Below are 14,117 nucleotides of genomic sequence, written 5' to 3' on the forward strand. Positions count from 1 at the left end.
ATTTTCACTTGCAATTTGAAACCGTTCATATTCTAACTAAAAAGGAACAAATGACCTACAAGATGTGTCTATGCCAGATGATAGTCTTTGTATGACTGTCTCCCTGATCTTGTGCAAATTAATGTAGTTACATATATTAGGGGATTAGGTTACATAGATTAGGGGAGTGTTTCACAGCTGATGCTGATTCTAAAAATAGTCTCTCAGACCTGTAGTAACTTTTGCATAGCACAGCTGTCTTCTTCCATTTGATTTAGTGTGAAGGAGTATCAAAAGCAGAGTCTTCCACTTACTTACTTGCCATACAGATGATTGCAAATGCAGTTTATATGTATTGCATAGAAGTTATATAAGAGATTATTTTTAGAGTCAGCATCAGCTATGAAACACTCCTCTAATCTCAGTAAGTATAGTTGCATTAATTTCCTTAAGACTGAGAGACAGTTATGCTAAGATTACATTCCATTAAACTATCTCCCAGATTTTAATGCAGATAAATTAACTTCATTTTTATGTGTCCCTAAAGGGCACCTTGTTAAAACATTAGTTCCTTTTCAGTTACAGTTTGAATTGGATCTGTAACTATCTGATTGAGTGCTGTGTATTTTTCCACATTTGTAAATTTGTGCTCTGAAGATGTTGGTTTGAAATCGGCAAAATATATGTAACTGAATAAATTACACATTTATCTTTTATTTCTGGAGCTGTTTATACCATGAAGTGCTAACCACTGATGCCTATGCCTTTCATTACAATTAAAAAATAATAGCAAAAAAACCTCTGCCATTCTTTTTTCAGAATTAGAAATTACAAAATGTTTTAATATCATCCTAAAAGATACTGTCAAGTTAAAAAAAAAAAAAAAAAAAAAAAAAAAATTATTTATGAAATAAATATCAGTAGAACTCTTATGGTTGTTCTGCTGCAAAAATGTTCTACGCGCTGCTTGGATACCGATTTCTATACATTGTAATAATGCTTGTGTTCCCAGTCTACTGTTGAATGGTCATTTCAAATATAGTCTGCACCATCCAGAATCCTCAGATGTAGTGCATCTCTGTCATTAATCTTTTGTACTTACACTAACGCTTTTATGTGAACTACCAGCATTAGTCTAAAATGTTAATATCAAGAGATCTATATAAGGATTCCTGTAATCATTTAAATGTTTAAGATAGTGGCACTTCATATGAATTGGGAACCTGAGGAAAAATTTGGCAGAGTTACGTCATAATAGAAATACATATGTGCTATCATGTCAATAAAGGAATATCCTCTAATAAAACCTAGCAGCTTGTTTTCAAAAAAAAAAAAAAAAGTTTTACCCCCTCAATGATTATTCAACACGTTATTATAACTATTATATGTGACACCTTGAGGAATCAGGAGACTCATGATGGGAAGACACCCTGTACAACCCATCATCTCTCATATCTACTTGTCCATCCTATCCTAGGACTGGTTGAGCTCCTCCCCCCCCCTCCCCCCAAGGAAGCTTACAGCTAATTAATGCAACCAGGTCACCACTCCTTGCTGCATATCCCCCCCCCCCCCCCCCAAGGGCAGAATTTCTGTTCTGACTGTAGTCCATGTGTGTTCATGGGACCGGTTTGCCTGTTCTGGGAGAAGAAAAACCTGAGTTTCCGGGTTTTTGATAAGTGGTTTTATCAATTTGTAGTTTATTTTCATTAAAGCACATACACTTAGCCATTGAGAATAATTTCAGTTTCCTGTTCCCCCACTTTCATCTCATATTTTATGCACATTGCATAAAATATGACTGATGACTATAACCTTTTAACATCCTTTTTTGTGATTCAATAGACATGCACTACAGCAAACATTACTATAACGAAATGATGCACTGTAACAAACTAAAAAAGACTTGGCTTAAAACTCATAGAACCAATGCTATTTTACATTCACTATTGCAAACAGTAAAAGTTTAGAATAGTAATCTTAATTAAAACTGATTTCTAATTTTGTTTTAAAACTAGAAAATAAAATTGTATCTGAAGTTATTAAACAAATAAAATGCAGGAAATAAAACAAAATGATGAGAAATAGAACTCTGGAAATGGTGGGAAATGGAACAAAGGGAATGCAGGATCATACATTGACAACAGAACCCTGAGAATTGGCAAGAACCTTACATAAAGCACATAACACTATCACATGAAAAAGCGCAAATGCAAACATTAATGGAAAACATATAAGAAAGAAATGAACTAGAAAAGTGTAAAATTATAAAAATGAAAATCCTGAATTAACATTTAAATTTTGAAATATTACATTAGTTTTAATTAATGTCACTTACCTGTAATCTTCATAATGAACTAAATACGTGAAAATTTTTTTCACTTGGTTACAAAATAACTTAAACTTGCCAAGCAAATTATATTGTTTAATCCTTTGTCCAAGTGTAAGCAATGAAAGTTTGCATATGAAGTTTTTTAACAGCTGGCTTATTTGTATATAGAGGCTGATGAATTCGCATCATTTGCTTTAGTATCTTATAATACAAAGCACACATCAGCAAAGGTCAAAACCAGTCTGGGTAATGATCCTTCCTATCATGCATAGCATTATACTTGTCTGAAAGGATATCTGCTTTGCTTTATCAGACAGTAAGACAAATGATGTGAAATGTGTTTAGGAGTAAGTCCTCTTTAACATTCCTCATTACATCATCTATTTGGTATGATAAAAATAAACTCCCTGCAGATAATATAAATTAATAACAATTATAATAATAAATTCGTTGGTTAGGACTGGGTTGTGTAATCATATATACCGTATTTTTCGATAGATAATGCATGCGTTATCTATACAAAAAAAGCCTAAATTCATTAAAAATGAGCATGCACGGTATACATTAGAAAGGTATGAGAGGTAAATCAAATGTAATAACAAAACTAAGGTAGAAGTATTACTTAATATTTATTGAACATTACACTATTCAAATCCAAAAAATTCTTCATCAGACTCAAAATTGAAAGAATCAATTGCATTAAAAATTTCGTTTGGTATTTCTTCAGTTTCATAACCATTGTCACCAGACACCTGCATTCCCTTGTGCTTTAATGAAACCATTTCTAACACAGTTTTCACTTACAGTAGCCCAACTTTCTACAATCCATGTAACTATATCTTTATATAACGTTCTTTTCATCTGCCCTGTTTTGTTATATTCATGGATGCCATTCATCATCCAATCTTCCCACTTAGCCAGCAAATTGTCTTTGAATGGTTTATTTACTCAAGATCAAGGGGTTGGAGTTTTTTTGTTAAACCACCTGGAATGATGGCCAATTTGGAATACTTACAATTGTTTTAAATTCTGCTGTCATGTGTGCCCTACACGAATCCAACACTTAACAAAGATTTTGGGTTGAAAAATGGCATTTTTCTCTTCCGCCACACATTCTCCAACCAAAATTTCATAACCTTGAAATGTATCCAACCTTTATCATTAGCAGTAACAATAATATTCTTGTAATCATGACCTTTTGGAACAGTCTTTCTTTTGAAAATCGCCATCCCATCACTGGCAGTTTGGAACCATCTGCAGTTACACAGATGGTTAGACCTTTTGTGCCCTGTTGTAGCAACTGAAACCTCTTTTGCTCCCTTCAGATTCACAGTTCCTAGAACTAGGCATGTCAAAACTTATGGGAACCAACCTCATCCATATTCCCAAAGTGACAAGTATCAACCCTACACAAGTTTTCTCTCAGAAACGAATGAAATTTAGCTACTTTCGCTTCCCAGTTGCATGGAAAATTTTGTCCAACACTAGTTGAGGAGTGCACACTTAAATTGTTTCTCTTCATAAATCCAAAAACCCAAGATGGGTAGGCCTTGAAATCCTTTATATTATCGTTTTGCTCAATTCTTTTCGATTCCTGCAACACATGGACAGTAGATATTCTCATACCTTTAGCTCTTTCGCTAACAACCCAATCAAACAGTTTTTTTTCTTATGGTTGGCGACAATCACCTTGTAAACCTCATAGCACGCTTCCTCGTATATAAACATGTCAGGACTGTTTCAGCCTTTCTCCATTCACGAACACTACTTTCTCCACCGCTGAACAATCTACCAGTTTCATGATTCCCTTTTTCCTTTGTTACTTCTACCCCTTCAAGCTTGAACTGCCCTGTATAGGATTTTCTCTGAGAAGTACTTCTGTCTTCCATGGGCAATTCAGATCTAATAACAAAATATAAACAAATAATGGTTTACCTTATGTTAAAACAGGATGTACGGAATAATCTACCACTGCTACTAGCAAAGCACATGCTTTTAAAGAATTCCTCCATCCTCTGTCTGTACTTCCTAATTCTACCACTAGTTGGCGCATGCGCGTTATCTATACATCAAAAGGAGCGATGAAAATGTTGGGATGCTCGTTATACATTAGGTGTGCGTTATCTATCGAAAAATATGGTATATATAATTAATCACATATATATATATATATATATATATATATATGATTAATTATAATTCATTTAAAAAATAGTTTATCATTTACTATTAGTTTGTATATAACTCTTTTTAGCATATAAGGCATTTTATTTTTACATTCCAATAGAATAAACACCAACTGTATAATTAATATTTATGCGATATTATCATCAATATATTATTAATAATATATGTTATGTGAATCCTACAAAATGTGAATCTATTGTGCATTTGTACTGTGGATAATCATGAAGATATTTCAAGCACAAACTTTGTTTGCTTGCATTGGTTAAAGGAATAAGCAAGAATATAATTTCTTGGCTAGTTTAATTTAAACTGTAAACAGGTGAAAAAATGTTTTACATCTATTTCTAATCCAGAGAATTTTAATAATAAGGTGATGCATCATTTTACTACTCTTGTATATAGAAAATATTTGACTTCTTCATTATTTCATTATCTCTTCTGGGTCTGACTCCCACCGATGACGTTTTAATAAACTTTGTCTTTGGACTTGACTCTGGGGAGTACAGCAACCAATGAGATTTCGATAAGTTTAGGAGTGATCCTTTTGGGTCACTCATTGAGATTTAGAGCAGTCTTGTGGATTACTCAGAGTTTTTTTTTTTTTTTTTGTGGTGGTGGTGGTGGGGAGGGGAGAGAGTCCCCTCCCATAGTTGCTTTAACAGTACCTCAGTAAATGTCAAAACTGGTATCAATAGTGACTCTTCTCATAATTCATAGCATTATGTGCCCATCCTTGTGAGCAAAAAGCAAATCTATGCAGGATGATCAGTCTTTTTGGAAACTGTTTTTCTCTTCTATTAGTTTGTCCTCTTTATTCATTGTTTAGCTTCTCTTTTAATATTCCTACATATATTTTATATTCTATATTTAGCAGACTAGTTCTCCTATAGTTATTGCAATTGTCTTTATTTCCTTTTTTATAGATTGGGATAACCACTGCTTTTTTCCAAGAGTTAGGAGTTTTTCCAGGCATCCAAACCATATCAAAAAAAAAAGTTTTAAGCTTTATGGAAAATTTTTCACCTGCATTTTTGTTTAGTTCTATATTTATATTGTCTTCTCCTGGTGTTTTCCTATATTTCATCTTCTTTATTGTATTTTTCAGTTCTAACACTGTGATATTTTCTGTTAGGTTATTCTTTGTTTTATGAAGTTTTATTTCATTGTTCTCATCTGTCCAGAGATTTTGGAAATAGGTCACCCATTTTTCTAAATCTATTGTTTGTATTTTTATCTTTTCTTTTATTTCTTTATTCATGTATTTTATTACTTTATAGGTTTGGGGTTGTAGCTTAAATATATCGTTTTCTAGTTCTGTTGTGAAATTGTTCCATCTCTATGTTTTTTCCTTACGTCTTGTTTTGCAATTGTACTGTTTCTTTTATACTCTTTCTGCTTCTATTGTTTTGGAATTTAGCCATTTCTGGTAACTGTCCTTTTTTTGTTTTTATTATATTTTCTATTTCTTTGTTCCAGTCTCTTAGTCCTCTTTTTCTAATACATTTGCACTTTATTCCTAAGCTTTCTGTTGCTGCTTTTGTGAGAATTTGTTTCAAATTTTCTTTTTCTATGTCACTTGATTCATTTATGGTTTCTGTTTTTAAGTTAGTGCATTTTTGATGTTGTTGTCTAACATGGGGATTCTGTAATGAAGAAATTTTGTAACTTGTTTGATAAGAATTTTCAATTTTATGTATTTTCAGCCACTTTGGTTTAAATTGAATTTTTGCTGATATCATATAATGATCAGAATTTAATTCAAAGCCTCGATAAAATTTGATAACATAGTAAATTACTGATTTGCATCCTCTGTCTGACCAAGTATATTTATGTATTTCCTTGTGTTCATTATTCTCATATTGCTTCCTATTCTGGCATTTAAATCTCCTGCTAGTAGTAAATAGTCAGTTTTGTTTGTTTTATCTATAGCATTCTGTAATTCTTTATAAAACATGTTTTCTTCTTTTCCCTCTTCTGGTGCATATGCACCAATTATACTAGTGGTGGTGGTGGTTGGTGATAGATGGCATTGGTGTAGTTGCAGTCAGTTGGTGGGTTATGAGTGGTGGAGACAGAGTTCTAGAGTAGATGCCCTCCCTCGATGAGTCTTTGAACTCCCTGGAGGTGACTAATAATAATAATCATTGTTATGTAGCCTCTTAATGTCTTGAGCCTAATTTCTATTAGTCTTTTGTTCAAATAGTTATAATATACAATATTGTTCTTTAGAGATTTATGTACCATAATCATTATACCTGCTTTTGCTCTTTCTTCTTTTTTTTTCCCCACTGTAGATTTGTATATGGTTGTTTATTTCTTTTGTACCTCTTTGTTTCTGTTACTATACATATCTTTATGTTAACTTGGTTTAATTGTTTATCAAGTTTCTCTTTTTTGTATGTGATACTTTTCACATTCCATGTTGCAATCTTCATTATGTGTTCTTTTTTCCAATTTCATTTACCTTTTCCTGAATTGTGGTCTTTTCCCTGATAATTTGCCTGGCTTCTTTGAATGAGACCTGAAAGTATATTGAATTTCCCCAGGGCAAGTTACTAGCCTGTTGCTGGGTGAGTCCAGTGATAGGGCAGCTACCTAATGCCTCTGGACAGGCAGATCTAATGGCATTTACTCTGTTAGGATGTTAAGGTTATATTGCCTATACTCAGTCACCGGTGCCTCATTTGTACTTTTTAGAACAGGATGGATCACGAGAAGGTGATGTTGGCATTTGAGTGGGAGTGGCTATGTATTGCACTTCACCACCCATTTCCATTTGAAAGAAAATCTCTAAACCACTAAAACAGGACATTACAAAAATGCATGTAACCCAAGATTGCAGCCTCTCAATTTTCTGGCTGTTGGCATACAGATTCACAAAGGATAGTGCTCACCCTGGTGGTGGCAGAAGGCTTTACTACAACTGGTTCATGCATGCTATTCAAATTCATAGGAATTTTGGATAGCACCTCATATATTCTATCATTTATCCCTGGAAGTTCACAAGTGTGACTCTGTTGCACACACTCCTGTGATTCTGCCTGGATCTCCTTAGTCATGTCAAAAGATGCCCTTCTGACATGCCCTGATGCAGATTCTTTGCTCCTTAAAATTTGCCATTTTGGAGAAGAAAATCTCCAAACCATTAAAACAGGACATTACAAAAATGCATGTAACCCAAGAATGCAGCCTCTCAGTTTGCTTGTTGGCATACTGATTCACAAAGGGAACTGCTCACCCCATTGTAGTAGTGGAAGGCTGTACTGTAAGTGATTCATGCATGCTATCAATCGACCAACCTTTGCGGGCAAACGTTGGTCAATTGGTAGGGCCTCTGCTACTAATGGCTCAGTTAAGTAAGTTTGAGCGCGGTTAGTAGTTGGAAGGGGACCAATCGTTTGATGCTGTTGGCACACTCTTCCTCGATGAGTCTTTGGACTCCCTGGAGGTATCAAATAATAATAATAATAATACTATTAAAATATCTCAAACTTTTGGGTGCACCTCATATATTTTATCCTTAGTATATTTTAGATTTTATGCTAGAAATACCCCCTACAAAGAGTTTTGAAAATTCAAAGAGGCCTAGAATAATACTGTGCATTTGTTTAAAGAAGCTATGCTTTCTTAATAATACCTAACATCTATAGACTTACTCTTACAATAAATAATTTAAAATACTAATGCCTATGAATCATAATTTTTTTTATTGAAATATAATTTCTTTTATACAGCTTACTATCCATTGCCGAACAGAAATTACCAAAAGAGCAATCAAGTTTTGTAAACAGAAATTGAATAAATGTAAAGATGAGTTGGAAAGGTAAAGATGTTATGGATGTTTCTTTCCTTTCATAATAATGTTTTGCTGTTATTCTCTGACTGCATGAAATCTCTTCATCAAACAAGACAGTCTTTCTAGTATCTGTAATTGAAAATATACATTAAATCATTGATTTTGCTTAGTTTCCTTTTGCAGCTATACCTAAATTCCAGGAAATCAGGAAAAGACACTATTTTGAAGTGCTCATGTATTTTGAAATATCTTATTGAACTGCAGTTGAAATTTTGAGGTGTTTTAAATTTTAGAATAGAAATAATCCAAGTGGGACTGCTGAGATAAATATGGTTTGTTTCTAAAACTTTTTTTTACAGAAAACTTTTTAAATTAAAGTGCTGTGTATGTGTGCAGGAACCATATTTGTACACACATATCTCATCTCCAAAGTTTGGTCATTAAATTAATCTCACTGTTGATCTATTTGATAGTTAAATGCTTCATTTCCCTGCCATCTCACTTTTTTTTCATTTTTTTTTCCAGTATCTTTATCACAGTGCATAGCATCTCTTGGATAACTTGTAAATCACTTGTAATCATTAACATCTTTAGGGTCAGTTGCTGCAGTATCCAAGTATTTGCTTATGCTTGGAATTGCCAAACTTTATATAGTTTCTACTATATTCGGCATGAAACTCTTTGAGTTTCTTATTCGGCTAAGAAACAATATGGGATATATATCCCTTAACTTAAACATTAACATCTTTGTTTTTTTGGGGGGAGGAAAAATGCTTTGCATTTAAAAACAAGGCCTGATCATCACATTATCTCCATAAACTTTATATTGCATTTTTAGTAGTTTCTGAACAATTTATTCCATCAAGTTTTAATAAAAATTGTTTATTTGTTTTTATGAAAAATATTATGATATCACCATCTGAATAAAATTTGTTCTAATTTCAACATTAATTGATCAAAAATAACTTCTGAAGTCCAGCAGCCAGAATATCAAGTATTAACATATCTCAACTTCTTCCACCAAACAGTGACAAATAAATGATTAAGCAATTGTATCATTCGGTAAAATGTTTTTATTTATTTATTTTTTTCATTTACAAATTATTTATATTGAAATTAATGTTAAGTAGAATGCTAATTAATGATAATTAATCATGTTTAATTCATTCCCCCTTTTTTTTGCCAAATGATACACTGAATTAAAAAACAGAAAAAAAAATATTAAAAAATAATATATAAATAATATAAATAAAAAAAGAACCTTATATTCTTTATAACTTATAAAACTTTATAACTTAATATCCTATAAAGGTAAGATTATCATAAAAAATAAACACAAGCTGAGTGTTAATGACTACAGCCAGCCCTATGACTATGACTATATTAGAGTACTGTCTTTAATTTGCTTATAAACCAAACTAATTACTGGATATTTGATTTTCATATTATAGTCATTATGATAATCCACAATGTTACACTGCAATATTTCATTACCATAGTAATGAAATATTCGCAAATACAAGAGTGTCTAGTGTAATGAAAGTGGTTCAATAATTAGAAAATATCATCTATCAACAGATTTGTAGCTAGATACAGCTAAATGAGAAAAACTGATTGAGTATTACAAGAATCATGCAGTATTAACATTTGGACCATAATCATTAAAATATGTCAAACCTTATCATAGATAGCACACAACATACGTGTATGTAGTTAATATTGTTATTACACAAGAACTTCAGTTGTTGTATCTCTCAACCCTCTCTGCTTATCAATGGCTAACAAGATTCTTTTGTCACATTTTAAGGATGGGAAACCTTCCAACAGCCTTTAAGAGAACCAAAATAACCATATTAAAATGCAACAAACCTTCACCCAATTGCACTCCTCAGTTGCTGTTATAAGCTCCTCAATAGACTCCTCCTTAACAGAATTAGGCCAAAAATATCTGAAGTTATCCCTGTTGAGCAAGCAGGCTTCAAGGCTTAGCATAGTTGTATGGACCAAGTACTAAGCCTTACTATTCATATCGAGGCAGGCATTCAGAGATGTTTGAAAACTTCTGTTGTGTTTGTTGACCATACTGCCACATATGACATGGTATGGAAAGAGAGGTTGCTATACAAACTAATACAAGTCATACCATTCCAATCCATCATATAGCTTATTGATAACATGCTTTTGACAAGTTCTTTCATGTGATACAGGGATACAAAATGAGCAAACTGAGAAAGTTGAACAATCTCTCCATAGGGCTCAGTATTAGCACCATCTTATTCAACTTATATACATCTGATGTACTGACAACTAGGTTGAGAAAATTTGCTTGTGCTGATGATATAGCCCTCGCCACCCAACATAAGAATATCGAAGTAACTGAAGATATTCTCAAATGACCTTAGAACCATTGGGGAATACTTTTGTAAATGGAGACTAACACCTGAATAAGACTGAGGTTAGCTCTTTTCACCTAAACACCAAATTGGCAAATAAGAAACTTCAGGTCAGCTTTAACAACACAATGCTGCAGCACCAAGATTTCCCTAAATATCTGGGTGGTACCTTGGATAGAACACTATCTTTAAAGACATCTGGATAGTATCTCTTTAAAGATCGGAACCTGTAATAACATCATACAAAAACTGTGTAGTCCTACATGGGATCCTTCTGCTATTATGCTGTGATGCTCCATGTTGAGTCCAGCTTACTCTGCAGCAGAATATTGTTCACCAGTATGGTTAAACAGTCCTCATATCAAGAAAACTGACACGCAAATAAATGCAGCAATGAGGACAATAACAAGCTGTGTCAAATCCACTCCCCTCTACTGCCTTCCAACTTTGAGCAACATTTCACTACCAAACCTATGCAGACAAAATGTTCTTGTAAAAGCGTACAAAAAATAAATGACAATCCCCTGTTGCCAATACATGAAGACCCTCCCACATATAAGTATAAATTCCCTTAAATCCTGATTGCCTCCACTAATACTGGCTGAAGAACTAGTAAATTTATCTATGGAAAAGTTTAAATAGGATATACACAGGACATGGTATTTGTACAGACAGCTTACACAAGTTGGGAAGATCACCTATGCCCCCACTGTGACTGTGGGGCCATAAACCAAACCATTCAGCACATTGGGGAGGACTGCAGCATAAGAGCCTATTTGGGTGACCTGAGAAACTTTTTTGAAGCAGATCCTTCAGCTCTTGAATAGCTAGCTAAATTAGACTTAAAATTTTAGTGACTTTTTTTACCTGCTGTTTGTATATGTACATGACCTGTCTCATTTTTATTGTCTTCACAAATATGTTTTGATGTCATGTGTCTTTTTTTTTATGCCATATGCTAAATAAATAAATCTGTACAAATCTTGAAAATTGCTGTGAAGTCATGAAAAGTGCAGAATGTGTCATCCCCTTGGATAATGAATTTATAACAAATACTTCCTTAATTTTTAACTAAGAAAGAATCACAGAGGTTTCTAATGCTTGTCATTTTTTATAACAATATCAAACTTTGAAAATTGTGCTACTTTTAGGTGTTGATTAGCCATAGAATATTATGGATGAATGTTTCTTCCTATGCAGTGTTTGCATTGTAAAGTTTGTTGTTTGGCTTTGTGTGTGTGTGTGTGTGTGTGTGTGTGTGTGTGTGTGTGTGTGTGTGCGTGCGTGCGTGCCCGCGTGCGTGCGCAGTTTGCTTTCTTTTTTAAAAAAACTAGGGAATGTATAGGTATTTTAGAGGAAAGGCATCTAGAAAGCATGCAGAATTAGCAAAATTAATTTCTATAATTTTTACAGGTGAATGTGGACAGTCATTTAGAGAGTGGGAAAAAAAACACTATTAGAAAATATACAGAATGTAACTGTTCTTTCTCTTGTAAACAATATGGAAATTCATCCTTTCTAATAGCATATTTAATAATAGCATGTGTAGTAATTCTACCTTTTCTAATTGCAGTTTCCTCTAAATGCCTATCCATATCCCTTTGGACGAAAATATATATATGTATGTATGCAGTTTGACTCGGTTTATGAAGATGTTCAATAATTTTAATAACTTAAAACACTGAGATAATTAAGAATAAAAGTTTAATAAGGACACAACTAGTTTCGTTGGTAAGCCAACTGTCTCTGTCGGTCTTTTTGTATATACCTTTGTGCTTTGACACCTGATGAAGTTGCTTACCAACAAAACTAGTTGTGTCCTTATTAAACTTTTATTCTTAATTATCTCAGTGTTTTAAGTCATGAAAATTATTGAACATATATATATATATATAATATTGGAACAAATTGCATACTTCACATTTCATGAATCCAAATAGCCAAAGTTTGATCTCCACATTACCTGAATGGAGGAATGACTGCCATCCATAGGGTTCCATGGCTGATCAACACCTAAAAGGGTGCAGTATAAAAAAGTTGGATATCTTTAAAAAAATGCCAAGTGTCAAAACATTTTCCAGAGATAAAGAATTGCTTATCAGCTGTAAAGGAATTCAAAACAAAATTGATCAATGTGTTTATTGCTAGTCACTTTCCAATCATCTCCTGGTGGCATCTAACATACACACACACACACCTTTGTCATTGTTTGATAAAAAATTATGCAGTTACAGTTATGAAGACTTTGAAAAACATTTCTGACAAACATATTGGAATGTATTCCCTTTAGAAAAGAAACTCAAATATAATAACTGCAACTTTAGTCACTGCTTTAGAATACAAAATATTTTTAGTATGCCAACATTGGAATCATCATACTGAAGGAGTTCAACTCGTTCACTGACAGAGTGCTCCCAACTGCCTCTGACAACTCTTTACACTCATTCATCACTCTCCAAGCAAATAATCTAGTCCTCAAACCTGTGTTAACCAATTTTTTTATGCAATCTCGGGTGTTGATCCCTTTTTCTCACCCATCCTGTCATGTATTGCATTGTTTCTTCAACATTACTCTATAAAATTCCTTTAGTAATTTATGCTTTTATCACATTCCCCCTTTGTCAACCTGTCAACCAGTCTTCAGTCTGTCCTCATAGACTGATCCACATGCATTTTGGTCACTCACCTCTGGATTCTGTTTAGCACTTATTAATCTCCAAGAAATTCTGGAAAACAAAATTGATCAATGTGTTTATTGCTAGTCGCTTTTCAATCATCTCCTGGTGGCATCTAACACACATTCGAAATAAAATTGATCAATGTGTATACACAATATTTCATTCCATTTGTGGTTGTATCAAGCTTTATAAAGAGTGATAATAACCTTCTTATCTCTTCTTGTTACTTTGTTCTTCAACATCCAAATGATGCTTTTGTCAACTACTGAGGCATTTTCTCTGAACTTTGCATATATCTGCCATCACCCTGAAATCCCTAGGTTAATCTATTTCTGCATTCTGTTTCCATTAGTATAATATACAGTTTGTAATATTTTTTTCTCAAAGTATATGATTGTGCACTGTGCCATATTAAACTTGTTACCATTATATTTTGTTGACTATTCCTCTTCATCCCATTTTGCATCACCTGCAAATAACTGGATATCTCCCCACACCAAAGGAATCATCCCTATATCATTAATGTACAAATTAAGCAATAGTCCACATGGCCTTTTAAGGAATGCAGAACCTTTTGACCACATTAGGTCAAAAGCCTGACTGGGGCTTTTGACCTAATGTGGACCTGCACAGTTCAAACCCATGTAGTTCAAGGATCAACTGTGTGTGTGTGTGTGTGTGTGTGTGTGTGTGTGTGTGTTGTCAAGACAAATAATCATTATGGGAGAATATAGCTATAAGCATATAGATTA

The 14,117-nt window shown here is 33.3% G+C and overlaps 1 protein-coding gene across 1 annotated transcript in view; it reads left to right on the plus strand.

Annotated features, from left to right (window-relative positions):
- LOC150098133 (NBAS subunit of NRZ tethering complex-like) overlaps positions 1-14,117 on the plus strand; it is a 1,063,858-nt gene that overhangs the window by 890,732 nt on the left and 159,009 nt on the right. Inside the window, exon 49 of the mRNA XM_090406267.1 lies at positions 8,233-8,321. Within this exon, the coding sequence (XP_090262393.1) occupies positions 8,233-8,321 (89 nt within the window). The remainder of the gene's footprint in view (positions 1-8,232; positions 8,322-14,117) is intronic.

The sequence above is a fragment of the Typopeltis vanoorti genome, chromosome 16 (genome assembly GCF_054136105.1).
Source record: "Typopeltis vanoorti isolate ZY-2024b chromosome 16, IOZ_Tvanoo_1.0, whole genome shotgun sequence".
Taxonomy (NCBI): Eukaryota; Metazoa; Arthropoda; class Arachnida; order Uropygi; family Thelyphonidae; genus Typopeltis; species Typopeltis vanoorti.